This window comes from Xyrauchen texanus, chromosome 17, assembly GCF_025860055.1.
Source record: "Xyrauchen texanus isolate HMW12.3.18 chromosome 17, RBS_HiC_50CHRs, whole genome shotgun sequence".
Taxonomy (NCBI): Eukaryota; Metazoa; Chordata; class Actinopteri; order Cypriniformes; family Catostomidae; genus Xyrauchen; species Xyrauchen texanus.
In genome coordinates, this window is record NC_068292.1 from 31,645,200 (window position 1) to 31,666,738 (window position 21,539).

At 37.4% G+C, this 21,539-nt stretch overlaps 1 protein-coding gene across 2 annotated transcripts in view; it reads right to left on the reverse strand.

The window, feature by feature from the left end:
• Positions 1-912: 912 nt before the first annotated feature.
• Positions 913-21,539, reverse strand: part of LOC127657547 (R-spondin-1-like) — a 59,690-nt gene continuing 39,063 nt past the window's right edge. For both annotated transcript variants that reach the window (XM_052146392.1, XM_052146391.1), the window contains exons 3-6: positions 14,915-15,106; positions 10,387-10,530; positions 7,149-7,358; positions 913-2,566 (exon numbers count right to left, since the gene is read on the reverse strand). In XM_052146392.1, the coding sequence (XP_052002352.1) occupies positions 2,409-2,566; positions 7,149-7,358; positions 10,387-10,530; positions 14,915-15,106 (704 nt within the window). In that variant the 3' untranslated portion in view covers positions 913-2,408. The remainder of the gene's footprint in view (positions 2,567-7,148; positions 7,359-10,386; positions 10,531-14,914; positions 15,107-21,539) is intronic.

Sequence of the window (21,539 nt, forward strand, 5' to 3'; positions counted from 1 at the left end):
AAGAGGGAGAGAAGGGGAAACCGTGAAGGATACAAGATGAAAAGTGTAAAGGGTGCAAGGGAGAGAGAGGATGGGAGAGAAGGGAGAGTAGAGAAAGAGGGTGAACAAGAGGGAGAGCTTTGTCCCATGGAGCCGGCGCAAGAATTTATGGTGAGGAAGGGGGATGAAAATTTAATTTACGGCCCACTCTCTACCATTCTTCTGCCCTCCCCTCTGTAATGAGAAACGGCTGTTGCGTTTGGAGGGTGCAGTCATGGTTAAGCTCCTCCCCCTGGCGATGACACGTTTTTTTTAATAGTTTTTATTTTTGTCTGAAGTTATACAGCCCTTGCCCGGACTCCAAATATTGCAGTGCATTCTGAAGCTGACCCACAATCTCTATGTTTCTTTAATGCATCGCACGCACATGTACACTCACACCGTTCCTCCCAAATATTGTCTCCCGTCGTGCAGTCGTGGCCTGGATGCATAGATCACCAAAGATTAAAGTGATAATGTGATGTGTTTACCTTTAAATCTGAAGTGTGTAACTTTTTCATTGTTAAAATACTTTCTCCTGTCCCAGCTTAATACTCAAAGAGACAACTAAATGTGAGCCAATTCACATGTTAATTTTGGAGTAACCCGTCCAGCCTTACACAGCAACATTAGCTCAGCCAATGGCGTGAGTTGAGGGCGGGGCTATCTGTTTGTTTGATTACCAGAAGATGGGCGTTTTCAGAAGGCTGTTTGAACATTGTTTACTTATGCAATGCCATTCCTTGACACTAGTGGTTCAGAAATTACACATAGGTTTGCCCTATGTGTAAAAACAAAAAACAAGACATTTTTTACACAAGAATGCACATAAACCTGATTACACATTACAACACAAAAAAGATGCCTCAAGTTCTTTGTAAATATTAACTGCATTTAAATGTTTATTCAATTGTACCTTTCCTTTTATTTGTATGCAAAACATTCATAGAAATAGATATATAATTACAATACATATGCTACATCAAGATAAACGGAGGCTGACATATTCAGTGTCATATTTCTCATTAGGGGTGTATATGTTATAGCCACTGATTAGCTCAATATGCTGTGCAAAGCAAACAGACTACAAAAGCTACAAAAAGTGTCACTGGTTGTTACATTTAAATAAGTGTATGATAAATGTATTATTCCTTTGATAAAACTGTAGTGTGTGTTGCATTATGAATTATGTGCTATATCAACCCTTTTGCAAACATGATAAATGAACAATGAATAGCCTATATGGATGAATCTTATATTTGGAGGCTTGTGGTGACTGCAGCTTTTTAAAAGCATTATGCTGGTGCAGTTTTTTTCAATGGCTAGGTCACAAAGAAGTGTATAGTAGACTTCTGTTGACAATCTCACTTACATTCATGGCTACATACTGTATATGGAAGCATTTGCAAGTAGACCATTTTTTTGCCTCTGTCTTTCCACATCTTAAAACATAGAGGACACAGATTCATGAACATACAATTTGACATACATCAGACATGCACACAATCTCTCATACACATACATAATTGTTGAACATTCCTCATATTTCTGCTACCTTTTTATGCAGAAAATACTGTATTTATTTTCCCCTAATCAAAAAAGACATTTCTTGTAATGTACAATGACTGTGAACACAATTAAAACTGGTCTACCAGTCCTGTTTGTCTCTAATCACTTTTTGGTGATGCTTTGGATTGTTTTCTCCAAAAAAAAATCATAGAAAAAGTTAATCTTTCTCCACATTCTCTCTGTAAACCACAATTTCTGTTCCAGTGCCTTTCTTTTGTTATAAACAACAGGGGAAAATATATATAAAAAACAGAGCATTATAATACTTTTCACTCCAAGTCTGTTTTAGAAAATGCTACCTGTCCCGAACTTAAGTGGAGCCACCAACTTTGGAAGAAATAATGTGATTACAGTTGGATTACGTGAACTATATGGGATTCTTATATATTTTAGATTTCTTAAAGCCATGTAAGGATGGTGGGACTCATTTGCAGTGTCGTCTATAGCTCGGAAAGAGTCCAAGGCATTTTGATAGGTCTAAAAAGGAACATATGGAACATTTCAGCAACCACAAACAATGCTGTTTCCTGTGAGAAGGCTTATGAAAAGACATCCTTGCACACACAGAGTCTCTCTGTGTGCTTCCAATAGCATAAGAATAACCAACCCGGCTCCTTGGTTCTCATAAGCTTTACCTAGTTAACACAATTCAATAATTATTACAGCAATCCTCCCGTTCTCATCAGGCAATTATGTGTAGCAGCGTTATTCCTCTTTTTTCCTCATCACGATATTGTCACAATCAAATGCTGTATTTCTGCAGCCCATGTGGGATTACCAGATGTTCTCCATTCTTCGGCCCGCCTGACACCATTATAGGGTTAGGTCACCGTGCTTGTCGTTAAGGTGGGGGCAGTGGTGGGTTCTTTTTGTGGGTTCTTTCTTCTCTTATTTCCCCCTCTGCCACCCTCCTTGGAGTCCCGGCCACGGTTCTTGCCATTTTTATCTGCACGATTTCGTGAGTTCTTCTTATTTTCTCCTGAATAAAATAAACAAATAAATACCATTAGAAAACTCATGATCAAATCACAAAGATTTTTATAAATTTTTTTCATCTGAGGAAAAACTCTCAATTTTAAAACTTCCTTCAATGGGAATACAAATGTGAAACAAGTTGTTGGAGGGATTTGAATGTAAGAAAGATTTGTGACATCAGCCCAAAAAGGAAAGCAGTTTCAGAGGCAAAGCAAGTTATTACATTTTGATAAGAGATTATAAACACAAACATTTATGTACTTGGAATAATGTGCACACATGGTGCATTAAGAAAGTGAATGTTGTCAATGATGATGTCGTTTTGAAAGAGCATAGTAACACCATCAAAGCAAACATTTATTAGTAACACTTTACAATAAGGTTCCATTTGTTAACATTATAAGTCAATATGAATTAACAATGCTTTTACAGCATTTATTAATCTTTTCAAAATATATAAAATATAATAACAAATTTTAAATCAAAATGTATATTATTTAACATTAGTTAATTCACTATGAACTAACAAACACTACACACACATATATATATATATATATATATATATAGTTTGTTCATGATACCTGATGCATTAACTAAAGTTAATGAATGGAACATTATTGTAAGGCTTTACCCATTTATAAGAAGCATGGCAAAGTTTGAAAGCTGAAAGTCTCTTTAGAGGGAGTTCAAAAGTTACTCTATATGTGAGGTATGCATAGAGCTGCGTTTGATGTGAGAGAAAAGTTTGAAACTATAAATCATACAAATAAATACTAAAAACGTTTATATCGAACAACAGCATGGTCCAAAAAAAAAAATACATGAATAAAAGGGTATGTAACAAAGTTCTTAGGATGGGGGCAAGGAGGAAGCAGGAGACGGGGAATCCAACTCAAAAGATACTTTTATTTGTATACTTTTCAGTATTTAACACACTCAATGTTTGCTTTTCAGCAGAACTGCTTTTTGATTCACACATGCTGTAAGCTCAGCTCTCTCTCCCGGGACTGGCGTCCGGCTCACTCTTAAAGCCCGTCTCCACTCTCACTGCAATGGCAAACAGCTGTTAGAGACAATCATTGCCAGGTGATGATCCATACCATTCTTATCTCCTGATCTCGCTCTCCATTCACAAACTGTCACTTAGCCACGCCCCCGACACCACACGGTAACACAAGTTACTTCATTTCCCATTAGCCTTGCTTTGAATAAGGGGGAGTCTGGGCCTCCGAACTGACTGATATTTGTTATGAAGTTGGTTTTGTGAGTCTCAGTGTTCCCTGGAAACCAAAGTCAACACTCATACAGGGCTGGAGAGCATTTGCTCTGCATTTGATAACATGACACATACACAGCCGCTTTGTGGCTCCTGGAAATACCTCTCTGCTCATCTTAAGCCCCTGATATTCCACCACAAAATATTATGCATTTTTACATAAAATGCAGGACTAAAAATAAAATGGAAAGGGGGGAAACACAATGAAAAAAGAACCCTTCTGGGTTCACTAATTTTATAAAATTATCTGTACACATTTGACAGACTTTTCACTTGAAAAGGCAGATTGAGTATATGACCATAAACATATGACATCATTTTCTAAGAGTGACTTAAACTAAATATATAAGGGATTATGCACAGTCACTCTGTTATTATCACAAAATAAACACTCACAAGGTGATTGGGACTCCGACACGAAGCAGAGGGGTCTTGTATCACCCTGAAAAGGTTTATTTTCAAATTTTACCAATTTTATAAAAATGTATAATAAGCAAGTCATTATACAAAAATATCTGACAACAGAATGCTGTGACTGACCTATCAGAATAGCCACATGATAAAAAAACTATTAAAATAGGCTTATCAATAAGAAGAATCCTGTGGAGTTCCACACACAAAGCAACATGAGGACATCTATCAAAACCAAGATGCAAAATTGTTTGCAAGCGTTCTTTACTCTGAGAGCAATATTATTCACATGAGGAAATTAGAGGCCTTGAGTTCACAAACGCCTCCATTCTGGTGTCAATTTAATCATGATTTAAAAATCGTAGAGTCGAAACATGTGAAAACATGGTCTCTGCACTCAAAGGAACTCAAAGGAAGTGGAGCTTTAAACTTTGGATCCACATGTTAGCTTTGATAATAGCGGTAACAGCGCTTGGGGAGGATCCCTCATTTATGACAGCAATGATTACAGTGCTGCTCAATCCAAACTAAACACCATTGCTTGACAAAGGCAATCACGCGTTTTGCGCATTCAGTTTTCGTGCAAAGACATTTATTAAGCTACACGAAGGGGAAGAGAAAGGGTGCGCTTGGCAAAATCAACACAAATCGTGAGATCCACAGACCAGTAAATCACCGGTGTTATACAAGCACTGCCCCCTGTGATTTTTACAGCAGCCCTGTCAGCTAATTTCTGCAGATGCATTCACAGCCTTGCTAATTTAGCATGTTTATGCACTGGGAAAAAAGAGGACATTCCGGTCATGCAACCCATGCATGGTCTTTAACACCTAAGTTATATTAATTCTTTTACCCCTGAGAAGTGGCTGTTGCTGGTTTGCTTTGGACCGCAAGGATAAGAAGCTTGTGTAGTTGAAAACATTCCATGTTTTCGCTCTAGCCAAGAAAACTCTTTGCTAACTGATAATATCTTAACATCGTTAAGGCGAGCATGATATTATGAGATTGACCTACAAACAAATGATTTTTCGTGTCCAGCCCTATTAGTTCAACATCTCTTTGCTTGCTTTCCGACAAGTGGACTCTAAGTTTAGAAATTTGGCAGGCGATACAGCACTTTTATGGGGCAGTTTATAATATTTCACAGTTAATTATTCTTATGGACCCTGGGTGGAAATTCTTTCCACAATACAGGCGTCATGCAGAGTAAATTTGCCTCTCATTTCTCAAATGGTGCTGTCACACCTAGTCCAGCATGGAGCCCACGTCTCCCCAAAGAAGAATGGCAAGCGCTTGATCTCAATGAGGCTGTTCACACATAGAAACATAATTTCCAGGAACACACTGTTTCTCAACTTTCCAAAAAACGGAACAGATATCCTATCATTTGTTTTAAGAACCACTCAACGGGTGACTTTAAAACTATTACCTAAAAGTGAGTTCTGATATGTGAGCTATAGCGTATACAGTAGACTGAATGATGTGTTATGTAATTCCCTAAACACAAGTAGACAAACTGATAAGAATGTGTGGTACACGTTGTCCACACTTTTTCCACACAGACTGTAGCACCTTAATGTGAATAAATGATTTGGTTAAGAATCTCTACAGTCTCATGTTTTGGGAATTATCTACAGGAAGAAATAAAAGAAATAAAAAATGACACTAATACCTATGAAAGCCTATAATATACTTATAATATGTTAACAATTCTTATTCAACATGATCCCACCAGAAATCGACATGTTGCTTCCAAAAGTAAATGTACCCAGAAATAGACTCTAAAATTCCATTTTTTAAATTTCATTTTTATTCTACTTATGGTTGGGTTTAGGGTTGGGGTTTGGATTAGGGCAAATGGTTAATAAAATATGCATTCCTGTAGACTGTATCACATAATTTGCAACTAGAAATACAACTCACTTTTGGCACCACTCTGTGGACATTTCACCCGGAAACTAGGCCGCAAATGTAGGCTACCATTACGTTCAGCAACACTTCAAGGTTTGGCCACTGAGAGCATTGGTTCACATTTAAGTAAACACAGAACAAATTCACAGTGTGATCCGTCTGTCTTATTTGGCTGGTTTGACTTCTGAAATGTAAATCTTACAGGGCTTAGCTCATTGTAATGTTGCGAAGCCTGTTATAAGCTAATAATTAAATTACAGCATTCATTAAAACAAGCTAATCAAACAAGATATCTGTATTTCCATTGCAATTCATGCAAAGTGATGAGCAGCAAGATTGTTGTGCTTACTAATAAACAAATGTCATAACGAATTAGCCAATGATCAGAAAACTACATTCTTAATAGGGCAGCTGAAGGCTATTTTGGACAGCCATGATTTGAACTTAAATATTATGCTGAAATCTACAGGAGCGATCCAGGGAAATGATGGAGAAGGGGCCAACTGGATATGTAGAAAGCAACATGTTCCGATATTCTCTTATAGGCTTAAAATATTTATAAACAGCTTATCCAGCCAACAGATCAGCTACGTGTCCACTAACATTCTGTCCCTCTCAAGAGCCAGAACAGCATATTGTTGTTAACTTCACTTTCCAGTAATCTAAAGCAACAAACAAATAGCCGCCTTCAGATCCATTGCCAGTGATGGAAAGATTACAAACCAGCTGGGCTTCTGTTTTGTTTACTGGGTACAAAACCCAATGATTTATTTTCAATGTGTTGTGTCTGAAATGTAAATAGAATAAATCAAATTAGATTCAGATACTGTTTATGTGTTTCAGAGTGGCCAAACAAGATAAATGATCAATAAGTCAACAAATCTGTAATTTGCAAACACATGCATCATAGTCTGAGAATAGATTCCCTGGTGCAAGTATTTCCTATCCTTTGTCTTTCCAATATTTTTTTGGTTCTCTGATTTACCTTTGCAAGGGATCTTTTTTTTCACGGTACATCTTTGGGTCTGTTTCTCTGGGACACAGCCCGAGGGAGGAGCAGTCCCAGTGGAAATGGCAGGACTTGGAAGCTGAACAGGCTCCCTGGTACGGGTCTGGTTACCCTTTTTAAAGCCACATGTTTTGTTCTTCTTCATACAGGGACCCCATGAACTCCATTCACTTAGATCACATTGAACTGCAACAGAGAAGAATCAAAATTACCAATTTTCAGAATGAACCTAGAATGCAACAGTTACACATTTGAGGGGTGCCTGGGTAGCTCAGCGTGTGTTGACGCTGACTACCAACCCTGGAGTCGCAAGTTCGAATCCAGGGTGTGCTGAGTGACTCCGGCCAATCTGTTAAGCAACCAAATTAGCCCGGTTGCTCTCAATGGGGCATGTGGTAATTGTGAGTGGATTGTGGAGAGTAGCATGATCCTCCACATGCTGGTAGTCTCCGCTGTGTCATGCACAATGAGCCACATGATAAGATGCATGGATTGACTGTCTCAGAAGCGGAGGCAACTGAGACTGTCCTGTCCTCCACTACCAAGATTGAGTAACCGTGTCACCATGAGAACCTACTAAGTAGTGGGAGTTGGGCATTCCAAATTGGAGAGAAAAGGGATCAAATTAAATAGAAAAAACAATTACACAATTTAATATCTATTTAATATATATGTTTTTAGATAATGGGAAAAGAGCAAAAATTATTTGGTGTTTGAACATTTTGTTGCTCTGCATAGGGCTCCAGATATTCCAAACATATGTAGAGAAATGTTATTAGGAAACTGCAAAGAATTCACAAGAGAGTCTCAGACTGCTTACATTTTACATCACTTATATTTTCCAATTAATATTTTTAAAAGGAGAGCCTGTGTTGTGATTGTATGAGGTAGGCTTCATTTTTATTAGACATAATGACAAGCTGTCATGCTCCAGGCTTTCAATTGGAATGAGCTGTTCTGAAGTTTCATTCTAAATGTGTAGACATCTCAATGTTATTTCATAATTAATTTTTATTTCTTTGGGCAGGAAGGTCAAAGAGAAGGTCACTTGTCTCTGCCAAAAACAATCACCGGCCGAAACATGCACACAACAAAGTGTTAGATTGACCTAAGTTAATGCATCACAAGCCTTGGCAAAATGTCACACTGGAAGTTGAGTCTCTGCATTTAAAGGCCAAGCAGCCTGGAGGAGCCAGCACCACCAATGCGAGTAATGCTTTTAGTGCAGGGTTTGCTTGCTTCTGACAGAAATATTTTTAAAAGAAATCATTAAAACATTTATCATCCAACAGGCCTTTTGCCAACGGTCCTCTCAACAGCGATTGAGAAACCACAGTGAAAAGGAAAGCAGAACATTGGGGAATTAAAAATTATATGGTATTTGAGAACTTTTGAGTTTCTAGTTTCATTCCATCAGCATAATTGATTTATGAAATACAAAAAGCTATATTATGCGAGTATAGAGGGAATGTGTATTAAAGGGATAGTTCACCCAAAAATGAAACTTGTGTTATCATTTAAACACCCTCATGTTTTAAACCTGTATAACTTCCGTGGAACACAAAAGTTGATGTTAGGCAGAATGACAGCCTCAATCACCTATCATTTACATTAAATGGGCAAATGATGCAATGAAAGTGAATGGTGACTGAGACTAACATACTGCCTACAATTTGTATGGGTTTGAAAAAACATGAGGGTGAGTAAATTTTACATCATTTTCATTTTTGGGTGAACTATCCTGTTAAGAGTATATACAAATAAAATAAACAGTTAATAACAAGCCCACAAACACATCCTATTGATAACATTTGAAGGCCACAAAACATATGATCTCATGTAGTTTCAGCATTTTCAGCTTTTATCTAATTGTTTCATGTTTGGATAAAAGTGTCTTCTCATAACCAGGAGTTAAATTTGAAAGAGTTGTACCCATAACAGATAGGGTACGACAGGAAGGCTCCCCGGGAAAAGGCGCATTTGATTTTATTTCCTCCCAAATCACTAAATAGCAACAAAAACTATCCCAGTACTTCCTAAACACCTGTTTGTCACAATGCACTGCTAAATCTTCCTGATCCATGAGATGCCAGTTTTGGGCCAGTGGTGGCTCAGCGGTTAAATCTCTGGGTTACTGACCAAAAGGTCGGGGGTTCAAGCCCCATCACCACCAAGATACCACTATTGGGCCCTTGAGCAAGGACCCTATCTGCTCCAGGGGTGCTGTTTCATGGCTGACCCTGCGCTCTGACCCCAGCTTAGTTAGGATATGCGAAAACAACTACATTTCATTGGCTCTGTACCTGTACTCTGCACAATGACAATAAAGTTGAATCTTAATCTTAGATCATTGTGTGTAATGTCTAAAGGTTGATATTGAGGCAATTTGATCTAATATGACATGTTTTTAAATGCTGTAAAATTATGTAGCTCATAATCCCCCAATGAAATTCTCACATTTTATTTTGAGACAAAATACGTATTTTCAGATTTGTTCAAGGTGATAGAATCAAATTTTTTTTAATAAATGCCCAATAAGTGAGAGGATGGCAGTGAGGTAAAAAGCCCTCCGGTTCCAGAGGCTAAAGTTCCCTATAAATCTCTTTGTTTTTCTTAAGTGTGGGGAATAGATGTATGAAAAATGTTCAAAGTGGGCTCACATTGACTGATCCAGTCACAATAGAGATTAATTTGTTTATTGAATACTTGAAATGTTATAAAATGCCACATGTTTGAAATTAACAGGAAAATGTGCACTCTTTTCTGAAGTAGTTATTTTGAATTAGCATTATCTTAATTTGTTACACATAAAAAACATCTGGCTGTCTCAAAATTATTTGCACTAGTTGACAAATTGTGCCCTACACCTATTGCCCCTACCTCTACAAGATATCACTATAAGCAACAACATTAATGTCAATCTGTTACTCATACAGAGCAATTGAATGACTTCAGAAGACCCGGAATATAGCTCACAAGTCATTTGGACTACTTTTTGGTGCATTTGCATCCTTATTGAAAACTGAAAGATCCAGTTTAATTCTAATTGTATTGGAAAACATGATCAATACATTTCTCAAAATGTCTACTATTGTCTACACAAAGAAACCCCAAAAATCATACAGCTTTGTCTTGACATCATGGTGAGTAAACAGTTACTGAATTTTCATTTTTGGGTGAACTATCCCAAACCTGCCATGTGGAATTCACTCACCTGCACACTCCATAGTGTCATTGACGGTGCTGAATCCTTCTGGACAGCTGGAGTAACACCGCCCTCTGTGTGAGTACAAGCCCTCCTTACATTTTGTGCAAAAATTTCGGCTAAAACACGCCTCACAGTTTTCTATTTTGCATTCTGAAATGAAGAAAAACAAATATTAAGAGTTGTACATTACTCACTTTTTCAATTGATTTTACCTAAAAATGTGTAACAATATGACTCTGTGGTGCTTTCAAAAAATTCCTCTGCTTGTTTGAGCGGCCCCTCATTGGCCCCATTGGTGCAACATTTGCTTGACCAATGGTGAGTTTAGGGCCAGACTATCTGTTAGTACAACCAAAGCAAGTGGGAGTTTTCTGAAAACTGTTTGAAAACAGTGATTCATTTTTAAATTCCATTTGGTGATGCTAGTGGTGCAGAAAACAAAACACACACTTCAGCTTTTAATGAGATGACTGAATACCCCTGTCTGCTGATTTATTGTTTGGGGTGGGTAAGGCGAAGATTAACGGAAGCAAATGATGCATGTATGCAAGCATTAAAATATCTTTCAAACAATACCACAATCATGTATCACTCATGTGCATCCACCTCTTTCAATTACACATTCAGTAAAATGTACTCCATTCATGACACCAAAGCATCAAGATTCTCATGGTTTCCACACACCTCATTGCAAACTCTGATTCTTTGGTCAAACTGCCTCAAATTGGGGGCAATTATGTTTTTTGGCAATATGAAAACAAGACCCCTACCAGTGAGACAGATCCACTTCCCCACATACTTTTTAACAATTATCATCATTATCATATTCTGTTTAAAACCAAAAAAATCTTACATATTCATCTCCATCTGTTCCTTTGGTCTTGTAAACCCGAGGGGATAAATATCATGATTAAAGTTTTCCTTCACACATCCAATATTCTCAATCTTCTGATTGCCTCTAATGACTAATTTGCAGCTACAACAATTAAACTCTAAATCAAGAAAGAGTGCACATCATTACACAAAGAAGACTCCAATGAATTGTCATGACATATGCTAAAATGTGTAAAAATAAAAGTTCTTAAACTTCACTGAAGATCCGGGACACTCTCGGAGCAGCAGCACACGCATATCAGCCTGGCCAAAAACAGTAGAGACCCTAACAACTTTCTTCAGCCATGTTTTCTGTTATAACCTGCTCTCAATTATTACTTTAAATGCCTGACAATTAAATTTGACATTAGTAATGTTTGGAGCAAATTATTTTACACTCAAGCATTTACAAATGTACCCTTAATGCAAGACAAATGTTGTTATCAAGACATCATGGGTATTTGGAGGGAAATCAAATGTGCACAGCTGACTGAATAATTGCAGTGGGCCAGCCAGAGAGAAAGATGCTTTCACACAGATGTCTTTCAAATAGTCCAGCAAAAATGGCATATATCAGACCCACACATGCAAAAGCACTTGAACACATCAAGGTTTAAGGTTCAGTGAGAGAAGTTGTTAACAGTAAGAAGTCCTGTGACAAGAGTTTTGACTATTAGAGTAATTTGTGAAGGAGTCAACACCTGTGTGGATACAACTTATCTCAGGCTCAATGCGTGGGTCATAAAGATACTTAGGCTAACAATCAGACAGCTGCATATGCTATTTCAAAGAATACAGTCAAGAAATGATGAATTAAAGGCTCTAGAGTGTTGTGAAATAAAAACACCACTCCACTCTCACTTCCCTTGATGCTAACGTTCAAATTTAAGGTTATCTAGAATGAAAGTTTAAACCAAAAACATCTGAGAGGTATTACGGGGTGTGATGCAAGAGTGTATCTTGGTAACAAAAGTATTTTCTTCCTATAACAAAATATAATGACTCCAAGATGTGGTTCCCACTAATTGGCTATCAAAACATGCTAGAAAAAGGATCAGTATGTTCAATTTACAACTGGAAAAGCTTTGGTGGTTTTAAGTTAGAAAATGCTCAAACAAAGCTAATAATGTCCTTGCACAACAGGAGTAAAAACATACCACCAATCAATTTATGAGAAGTATTCCCTTATTTATCCACAGTTCTGCCCTGCTTTCTTTTAGTAAAAATGCTCACACACAGCTGAAAACCTAGAGAGCACACTATTAAAACAAAGACTATGATTGGAGGTAAATCCTCATAAGACTTTTTGTGTGGGGTTTTGCGTAGAATGGAATAAAAATGTGGTCAGATCTGAACTAGCATAAACTCATGTAATAATGTAATAACATAAACTACCTAGCAGAAACAAACAAACAGTGCATTACCAATGTTTTGCTTTGGATGTTTTCCCCTAACCATGTTTTTCACCCACAAAGTAAGAGAAAACAGATCACTGGCTCAGTATTTGGCATCCCTAGTTCAGAAATGCTGGTTTAATGCCAATGGAATACAGTACTGTGAATATAGTGAACAATATAACTGCTTTATCATTTTCCTGCTTATGTTAAAACATGTGTAACTGATGTTGTAAAACGAGTAACTGACAATATAAACTTTGAAACGGTTATACTATATATATATATATTAGTGTTGAGAGTTCGAGCCCACCTTAGTTGAGTCCGAGTCTTTAATCAGTCGAGTCCGAGTTGAGTCTGAGTCCAAAAGCGGCCGAGTTGGACTCAAGACTGAGTCCATAACAGTCTGAGTCGAGTCTGAGTCCGATTTAATCTGTTCGTGAATCTGAATTAAAATTGTAACCGTAAACTCAACATCAATATTTTAAGCTTATATTAAACTTCATAAGTAAGAAAAAAAAGGTTTGTCAATATAAATGGAACAAAAACACATCTGTTGCATTTTATATATACATTTTATGATTTGTATCCTGCTGAACAAACTTCAGAATAAAATCATATCCTTTAGGTGTATGAAGACAGAACTGTTCTTATTGCGGTCTGTTGACATTTCCACTATTTGTTGCTTTTTCCCCTCCACTCAAACATAGACTAAAGAAAGTGAAAGCTGTGTTAGTCATTACAAACAAGGTTATAATATTTCCAATTTTAATTTAGTTTTTATATCTACTTATTCTTCAATTTGTAAATTCAATTTAATTTAGTTTTATTTAAAATGATCCCTATCTAAAGAAATATAACAGTCTATACTGAGATTTTTTCTCTCTGCCGACTGAATGCTACATCCAAAAACACTGGAAAAGCCCACTGATAAAATTAGGGCCATGTCTGACAGGATTTTCTAGTTAATTTGCGTGCAACCACACAATGCAGGGCAGTTCTGCATGCTGCTCTTGTACTCTTCCGTGTGCATCTCACAGCCGCTGCCGCAGAAGATAAACGTTTTTTTTTTAATATTTGCTTGAGCAGCAGTTGATCTGCATTCAGTGTGAAATCTTTAAATACAACCAAAGAAAATTTCATTGAGCTCTTCTTTAACCGCAAAACTTGGAGTATAATAATATTGAGTCATAAATTTAACAGAATTATCCTTCAAAAGTGTCAGAGATATAGGCTAACAAAAGACATGCATAAGTCACCCGGTGTTTTACAATAAAAATATAATAAAATAAAAGTTTAAAATAAAAACGTCATAACCAACTAAATTCAACTTGTAACATGAAGTTTAGCTTCATACACAAACTCTGTCATCAAATAATATATTTATTTTATAGTCTATAATGAAATTATAAACAAAACATTTCACTGCTCAAAATATCCTAATATTTTATTGTGCATGGTTGAAAGTTGTGAATGGTGGACAAATGCTGTAAAAGAATGTATTTTAAGCAGCTCGTCAATCCTTTGAAAATAGTCAATCAATCCCTGAATATTTAAAAAGTTACACAGTTAATTCATCAAGCTATAATGGACCTGTTCAAGCTGACAACATTGCGTGGACCACAAGAGACTACAGAAGCCTACAATGAGTCCCAAAGGCTTGAGTCCGAGTCAAGTCCACGTAAAAATGCATCCAAGTCCGTGACAAGACCAAGTCCATTCAAATTGTCCAAACTCGAATATCCCAACTCTAATATATATATATACACACACACACACACACACACACACACACACACACGTAACTGATATAAAAACAAACTGTCAAACTTGCGTAAAAAATCGAGAAATGGACTTTAAACCCTGTGAAACAGTTAAAAAAAAATTTGTAACTGATGTAAAAACCTGTGAAAATGATATAACAAACCAGGTAAGTGACATTAAAACCTGTGTAACTTATGTTAATGATAGAGTAACTGACTTTAAAACCTGTGAAACGAATAATAAAAAATGTATAACTGGGTTGAGGCTAAATTTCAATAAATTCTCATATTGGACTAGGGAGAAAGTATTGAGGTCTGCAAGTTACCATAAGTTTTCAAAGTTAAATTTCTTATGATATATGAGCCCTAAAAAGGGAGCATATAAAGGTACATGTTCAGAAAAGGATCATTTTAGACAATATAGTCCAACTGTGCAACTGTGCATCTTCATTTAACAGTCCTTGTTGATTTACAGTTTTGTAAATCAGAAGAGCAAAGACTCACGTGTGCATTTGTTCATATCCCGATTTCGAATGCCATAATATCCAACAGGACAGGCAGTAAGGCAAATGCCTATCTGACGGATGTCATTCCGCTCCAGTAGGATGAAAAGCCTGGGCCGACATTTAAGACAGCCGTTGTACTCCGAGCAGATTTCACAGCCATTCGAGCATGATGGTGGTACTTCAGTGCTAACTGATGGAACAGAGAAAGAGAAAAAGAAGGTAAGTATGATACTGGCCATATTTCCTTAACATTTAGCAGACACCAAAGTGCTTTAATTCAAAGTACTTAATGAGAAGTTACCAAAAGGTGACAGTGCAGGGTTACGATCTCATCAACCCTACCTGAATTTAAAAGCTGCAAACTTTGATTGAGCATCCTAAGTTCTTACCCTACACCCCCAAATAAAAATATGGTATAATCTCTGCACCTTCCCTGCTGAAAAGACTGACCTAGACAAGCAAGAATTTCCATTCTGCTCTTGTGCTGGTCTAGTTGGTGGACCAGCAAAGCCAAGCTTTTAACAGGCAAAACTGATGAGACTAATCAACCGGCACTGTATTTTAGATGAAGCTTGTTTTTTGCATGATCACATTGTAAGTCAACATGTTGTGGTACGCCAGGATCGGCCACATTTTGCCGACTCACAACAAGCGGGATATCCTATCAGATATTTTTGCATCGGCTCCAGCATGTTACCTTCCCTTGTGGCAATACCGGAAGCGTGGAGATTACTGTACATGTAATACAATAAATTTAAGTATAGTCAATGTCACTTTAAGACAAGTTTAGTCATCTTGGTAATGCCCCCGGGCAGCTATTGTCAATGTATACAATAGGTATACAACAGGGTTCCTCAAACGGCGGCCCGCAGGCCACATCCGGCCCGCAAGAGACAAATGTTTGGCCCGCACTAAAGGCCTGTTCACTGCAAATATTTCCAAATACAACACAAACTTCCAAAGAAAGGTCTATACACACAGAGTATGTAAAAAATAAGAATGAAAAAGAATTACACCCCTATAGAGTCGGCAGCGCTGTTGCTCTTCTACAAACATTTATACCAGTCTCCTGCCCAGCTGTCAATGCTAGAGATTTATATATTGTTTGCCGTTAAAGCATTTATTTACCTAATTTGGCATTACTGTTTCATTATGTTCTTTCCATGGTGTTGATGCATTTTGAGGAGTATATAATCTGTGTTTTCATGTGACTGAGTTGAGCACTGTTGCACCTCCTATTTGTATTTGAACATGTATTTTGCTACAAGTATATTCCAAACGGACTCACAAAGACAAGTAATCTTTTTATAATGTCTGTGTTAATGCCTGGATAATATAACACAAGTTACTGTGATACTAATACACGTTAAATAGTGCACATTAAGAATAACATGTATAGTACAGTATAAAATATGACGCATAGCCTTGTAATAAAACTATTATACATATAAGAAAACACTGGCTCACTGTCTTTTTCTTTATTGAAATTATTCTAATACTTTGTTATATTATCCGACAAATAACAATATTAATTCTAATGAATGAATGATACATTTATATAGCACTTTTCTGACACTACACACAAAGCACTTTACACAGTGAACAGGGGACTCTCCTCAACCCTCACCAGTGTGCAGCATCCACCATCCACCTGGATGATACAACAACAGCCATAGTGCACCAGTACACTCACCACACCCCAAGAGGAGAGAGGAGTGATAGAGCCAATTAATGGGCTGGTGGTTATTAGGAGGCCATGATTGACAAGTACCAATGGGGGCAATACAGCCACAACACCCCAACTCTCACTCCCCAAATCTCATCTGAGGGACAGTGCCTTTTTACAGTATAGTGTCCCCATCACTATACTGGGGCTTTAGAATCTACATAGTCCACAGGGTGAACACCCCCTGCTGGACTCCCTAATACCACTTCCAGAAACAACCTTAGTTTTTCAAGGAGGTCTCCCATCCAGGTACTGACCAGGATCAGTCCTGATTAGCTTTAGTAGGCAACCAGTCTTGAGCTACAGGGTTATATGGCTGCTGGTAATAGGTCTAATAATTGAATCTGCAAATAGGGAAAGGGCAGAGAGTAGCTCCTTTTTGTAGATGAGCAAAAAAAAGTTGACTCACATGGAGGACATGGATATCCAGATTGTTCTTTAATTTGTATTTATTTCAATTGTATTTATTTTGTGTATATGTATATAAACAAAGTGTTCAAAATTGTTTGTACAAATAAAACAGGCTAATAATACTGAGAAAAAAAATAATATGTATGCCAAGACTCTTTTAATAATAAAAACTAAAATAGTAATAATAACAACAACAATAATAGCAGCAGCAGCAGCAGCACAAACCATTTGTCATTACATTGTGGACCGTGGTCCTTGACATTGCAATTTTAACAGAATTTGGCCCTTGGTGAACATTTTGGGGAATCCTGGTATACAAGCATAGCGCCCATCTACTTGAATGGGGAAAGACCAACATCTCCAAATCTGATGATCAAGATGGTCAATAATATACTTTGAATCAACAGTAACATTCTATCATCATTTACTCACCCAAATGCCATTCCAGATGTGTATAACTTTCTGTCTTCTGCTGAACACAAACAAAGATTTTTAGAAGAATATTTGAACTCTGTGGGTCCTCTCTTTATAAGTGAATGGGTACCAATAATCTGAAGCTCCAAAATGCACAAAAAAGCAGCATAAATGTAATCCAAAAGACTCCAGTGGGTAAATCTATATCTTCAGAAGCGATATGATAGGTGTGGGCGAGAAACAGTTCACTGTTTACAGTAAGCCCTTTTATGGTATACATTCTCTTCACTGCCCTGTTGGTGGAGATATGCATGAAGAATGCGAATCGCCAAAAACAGTTGTGAAAGTGAATGTGCAGATTGATAATAAAAAAGGGCGTTTCTGAACCACACTAATCATGTCACTTTTTACGATATGGATTTACTTTTATGCTGCCTTTATGTGCTTTTGGAGCATCAAAATGTTGTACCCATTTGCTTGCCCTAACCTAACCCTAACCCCACTGTGAGGAACTACAGAGCTGAGGGTGAGCAAATGATGAGAGAATTTTTACTTTTGGGTGACCGATCCCTTTAACTGGTCACCCAAACAAACAAGGTTTTTAAGGTTGATGCTCTATTGAGTACTGTTAAATGAACTAAACCTACCTCACAAACATTAAACTTAAATATAAACCTAACCAATGGTGTCATAAAAAGCAAATGTGAGATGAAAAACAGATGAGGTTTTTAAGGTTACGGCTCTATAGAGTTTTCACATTCAGAAAACTGCCCTAAATCTTAAGCCTGATCCTAACCGATAGTGTCAAATATAAGATGAGAAACATGATTGCTAAAGCATCATTTTATGGTTTTATGATCATTTCGCCTCACGTGTCGACTTGCATGCTCTTCTGGACACATACCACAGTCCTTTGCACAGCAAGTACGCACTATTAATTGAGCTATCGCACAATTTGATAGCGCTTGAACAAGCCTGTAAATATAAATTATTTTGTAAAGCAAAATTAAAATGTATCACATTACAAATCATGTGAATAAAAGTATTTGTTGTTATAGCAGCTCTAGTGTTTATTTCACCAGGAGACTGGCGTGATACGTACCATGAGCAATGTAAAAAGCATTTCTTAAAAATGTAGTTTGGCAAGGGCTTGGTTGAGCATCCTTCCAGGGAGAGAGGAAGCGGTAAGGATTCATCCCTGGGTGATAATTAAGTCTAACCACTGTTTCTTGTTGCAGTAATTAAGGACGAGCGATAAGAGAAGCCCATGCCAGAGCCCAGACAGAGAGAGAGTATTACACATGCTGAACCTACACAAGTGTGCTTAAAAATATACAGACTACATTGAGAGTGAATAAAGAAGTGTGACGTTACCTGAACCCTGCTTCCTCGTTTCTGCAATGTCCAGACCTGTTACATGTAGGTACTGTATAGTAATGTTATTCTGAGACCAAATTGCATTTTCCTGCTAGTGGCCCATCTCCTCCCCCTTATAATGACCCTCGTATAATGTAATTAATTTGGGAGTACACTGGGAGAAAAGGCATCTAATTATGACACATTAACATGAGGTTTTCTTAACAGTACTTCAGATTGCAGGGCTATAAACATGGTAATGGTTCATTTGATATCCACAGTGTTCGGTGTTTGCAGCTAATTTACCCCAATGTATGCCAAACATTTGTGTGGAAATCCTTTTATTGTAAGAAACCAAGGTATTTTTTATTGAAGTGCTGGGTGTCAAATCAACATCAGGAACGTCCCACTCATGGAAATAAGGCCATGGAAATGGAAGAGATGGTTCCTTTTTTTTGTTTGTTTGTTTTCAGAAAATCAGTACTCATCTGCCAAGATGCCCAAAATCATGCCCACATGATTTAATAAAATCACCTACAGAATGTAAGAAAACTCACTCATCCCTTGTGACTTTCCATGCCTTGCTTTCATGGTCCAAATATTTCAACCTTTGAGGCCAAGTAGAAATAAACGATAACTCTTAAAGCGTGTCAGAGTGCACATCCTGTTCCTGGTAGGCCCGACTGCAGTCAAATCTGCAGTCATTTGCTTTAATTTATGGGACTATGTATGTATCATCAGCTCTAAATATGCACTGTCAGAGAGTTATCAATCTGTAGACCCTGTATCATAGGGATGCTAAAAGTAAAGGGGCTTTTCCACTGCACGGTACAACTCGACTCAACTCGACTCACTGTGGATAGTACCTGGTACCTGATCGTTTTTTTTTGTACCGCCTCGGTTGAGGTTCCAAGCGAGCTGAGCCGATACTAAATGTGACATCAAAATCCTGCAGATCACTGATTGGTCAATGAGAATCGTCACTACCAGCGTCACTGGATTTCCGACACGCGATATCAACCCGCTAGTTTTAAAGTTAGCAATAGCAATAACAGTATCATTTGTTCACGCAACTTTCGAATTGTGAAAAAATAAATGGCTGTGTGCAAAACCACGCTGTGATCAATAAACGAGGTGCAGACTTGTGACTACAGAACCATCAAGGAAAAGTGGAAGTGGTTTGACCAAATGGACGCTATCTAAACCAGCGAGCAATGGGAGGGAGAGTGTCCTGGACTGGTGTTGATCCACGATGGAGGATGGTACATTTTGTTACGTTAACTCTATACTATGCTTGAAAGCTTCACTTTATTTAGTTGACCAGCTACTGGAAGCTTGCTTCTAAAACAACCAGGCCAATTTAACTGTTACACTTGTGTAAAATTACCATGCAACAACTGCACAATGAGCTAGTAGCTAACAGCTAGCGGTTGTGTTATTATTTTGGTCAGTTTGTGTCGTGTTTCAGATGATGTCACGGCAGTAGAGGCGGCCAACTATGGCGATCAGCCTATAATCCCACCCACGTTGAGGTGGCACTAAACTGCAATAGAAATGCAAACTCAGAAATGTAAAGCGAGTAGAGTTGAGGCGAGTCAAACCGTAACGTGCAGTGGAAAAGTGCCATATCAGTCCTGCTGTAAATTAACTGCACCTATGATATGTGATTTAACCTAATGAATGGATGCAAGCACATGAGAAAGGCAAACACTTGTCACATATATAATGACATTTTTTTTTTTATCATAATTCCATAATATTAAGTCAGGTGTAACTGGTCATGTACCCAGAACCAGATGGAATATTTTTAGACTTCTTTTTTGCATTCTCTGTGCTAATTATTTTGGGGGGGAAATAGGCAGAATTATGCAAAAGTGATTTAAATATGGTAAAACATGTTAAACAGAGCTGATAGTAGGCCTACTGCACTTCTATTGGTAGATGAAAGCAAAATTAAATTAGCCACAATTCAAAATCTATTCTCTCATAACACCAGAATTCCTTTTGTGTCATATTTTTGTATGTAGGAGAATCATACTGTTTTTCTTTATTGGTTAAATTTGGTTTTAGATGGTCTAGCTGTTCAACAAAATATTCCCTTCATGAATATTTAGACCACAACTAGCCCTATTACTATAGCAAGAACTCCCAGAGTATTTCAGGCAGGGTCAATTTGACAAGGACCACTTACCCCTGAAAGTTCTACAAACACATCCTCAGAAATGTTTACTCTTTTGGAGCATTTTCTGAAAAAAAGGACATTTTTCATCACTGTATTCCTTTTTTCCCTTTCTAATAACAGAAATAAATGGAAAAGCGTTTCAGCAGGAGCAACAAATTATTAAAAAAAAACAACTCCAAGATCTTAAAGGATTTAGTTCTTACTCAACAGGTAAGATATTTTATTGATATGGTTATGTATAGCAGTGTAATCACACACCTGCAGTGAAATACATATTATACTGTAATCGGTGCAGAACTTTTCACTTGCTAGCACAACGTGTTTATTTTATAAACAGCAATCATTTATATAAATAAATCATTTAGTCCTAGGCTTGCCAAGGACATGTAAGTCTTGAAATTATGTTGACCACTGGTCGGTAACAATGACAATCTATAAATTAGTTACTACCATGGTCTATTTGGCACAGAATATCCTGTAGTTGTAAAAACTTTAGAACGTTTGACCTTATCAGACTAGCAATCATTGTGTCTA